The sequence below is a fragment of the Protomyctophum parallelum genome, assembly GCF_964188405.1.
Source record: "Protomyctophum parallelum genome assembly, chromosome: 8".
Lineage (NCBI taxonomy): Eukaryota > Metazoa > Chordata > Actinopteri > Myctophiformes > Myctophidae > Protomyctophum > Protomyctophum parallelum.
The window spans coordinates 759,532-761,783 of record NC_139703.1 but is presented as its reverse complement, the minus strand read 5'-3'; the positions used below and the strand labels follow the sequence as shown (position 1 = coordinate 761,783).

The following is a 2,252-nucleotide window of genomic DNA, read 5'->3' as shown; positions in this document are numbered from 1 at the left end:
GGTCAATCCTGCAAACTTTGAAAGCGCAATGTTAGCCAATTAGGATGGAATATGAAATATCAGACAGATCCGTCTCGAACACATGACTATATAGATAGTGTATAACGATGTGCAGGATTTTTGTACAGAATCTGGAGGAGTAATCTGTGTTTTTCAAAAGTCGGCCTCCTGGTGGTGCTATAACAGGCCGTTTTGGAAAATGTGGGGCAGAGTCGCAGAGGTTCATCGTTGCCATCCAGGGAGTGTGTGTGAAAAATCGCCCGGGTTAACGGTGCCGGAGATTAGCTGGTAACACACACCCACACACACACACACACACACACACACACAGACACACACACACACACACACACACACACACACACACACACACACACACACACACACACACACACACACACACACACACACACACACACACACACACACACACACAAACCAGGGCAGTGATCAGATTAACTAGTGATCACATTAACTATAGTGATCAGATTAACTAGTGATCAGATTAACTAGTGGTCACACTTCCTTTAAATTGCTGGGAATATCAGATCTCTGTAGTTCACGGATCTCCAAGTCATGTGGATGGACAGTAAGCAGCCAGCAGGCAGAAGCAGTGCCGCGCTCCATCAGCGCGTGTTTAACGCTCTGATGTTCTGGACTGGAGACATGACTCACCTGGACCAGTACATGGAAGGTACCTGTTACTACTACTATATTATTACTATATACTATTAATACTACTACTATTACTATACTATTAATACTACTATTATACTACTGATACCTGGGCCAGTACTTAATGACTGTTGGTAGGGCGTTCCACATTTTGGTGGCATAGGAGCTAAATTAATTTAGTCCCTTGTTTGTGCCGAATCTATTGAAGTTTTTCCACTGCATTTGAAGACAGTGTTTGTTCTTTTTGATGACGTTGTCCTTCTCCTACGCACCTGTCACTTGTAGGTATGCAAAAGTCTTGCTTTTTAAAACATTTCAAAATCAAAATAAACTAGAAAAGGCAGGTCAGGTTGTGGCCTCCTGGTGGCGCTATAATAGGACAGGTCTCCACCAGGGCAGGTCAGGCTGTGGCCTCCTGGTGGCGCTATAATAGGACAGGTCTCCACCAGGGCAGGTCAGGTTGTGGCCTCCTGGTGGCGCTATAATAGGACAGGTCTCTCCACCAGGCCAGGTCAGGTTGTGGCCTCCTGGTGGCGCTATAATAGGACAGGTCTCCACCAGGGCAGGTCAGGTTGTGGCCTCCTGGTGGCGCTATAATAGGACAGGTCTCCACCAGGCCAGGTCAGGTTGTGGCCTCCTGGTGGCGCTATAACAGGACAGGTCTCCACCAGGGGCCAGGTCAGGTTGTGGCCTCCTGGTGGCGCTATAATGTGAAAAGGGTACCATTTATTCTTACGCCTTGAATGGCAATTTGAGGCATTTTGTTCCAAAAATGTGTTTTGCAAAAATCCACCTGTTGGTGGCGCTGTAACAGGCCAATGAGCAAAGGGTGGGATGTATTCCTCAGCCTTGTAGGAAAGTCTGTGAAAGATTTCACGTAAATTGCACGCTGCGTTCATGATTTGAGGCTTTTTGTTCAAAACGGGTCAATCCTGCAAACTTTGAAAGCGCAATGTTAGCCAATTAGGATGGAATATGAAATATCAGACAGATCCGTCTCGAACACATGACTATAGAGATAGTGTATAACGATGTGCAGGATTTTTGTACAGAATCTGGAGGAGTAATCTGTGTTTTTCAAAAGTCGGCCTCCTGGTGGTGCTATAACAGGCCGTTTTGGAAAATGTGGGGCAGAGCCGCAGAGGTTCATCGTTGCCATCCAGGGAGTGTGTGTGAAAAATCGCCCGGGTTAACGGTGCCGGAGATTAGCTGGTAACACACACCCACACACACACACACACACACACACACACACACACACACACACACACACACACACACACACACACAAAACAGGGCAAAACATACTCTCTCCCCATGCCTTCGGCCTGGTGGAGACAATAAATAGCAGATCTAAATGCACACAAAGTGACATAAAGTAACTAATTAAGTGAAGGTGGTTCATCTCAAGCAGATGGCTGCCTACAGCCCTTCATCGCTCCATTTGCCTCTAAGGATAGGACTCTCGGATAGGACTATAGGACAGACATGATAATCCACGCCGGCATGATTCTACAGAAGTTGAAAACATGAAAACATCGGCAGGGAAAGCGAGTTAAAGATTAATTTATTATAAC

The 2,252-nt window shown here is 46.2% G+C and overlaps 1 protein-coding gene across 1 annotated transcript in view; it reads left to right on the top strand.

The window, feature by feature from the left end:
* Positions 1-576: 576 nt before the first annotated feature.
* Positions 577-2,252, top strand: part of LOC310863752 (urea transporter 2) — a gene marked incomplete at both ends in the record, with an annotated part of 15,648 nt that continues 13,972 nt past the window's right edge. The window contains one exon of the mRNA XM_083772247.1: positions 577-694. Coding sequence (XP_083628373.1) covers positions 577-694 — 118 coding nt within the window. The remainder of the gene's footprint in view (positions 695-2,252) is intronic.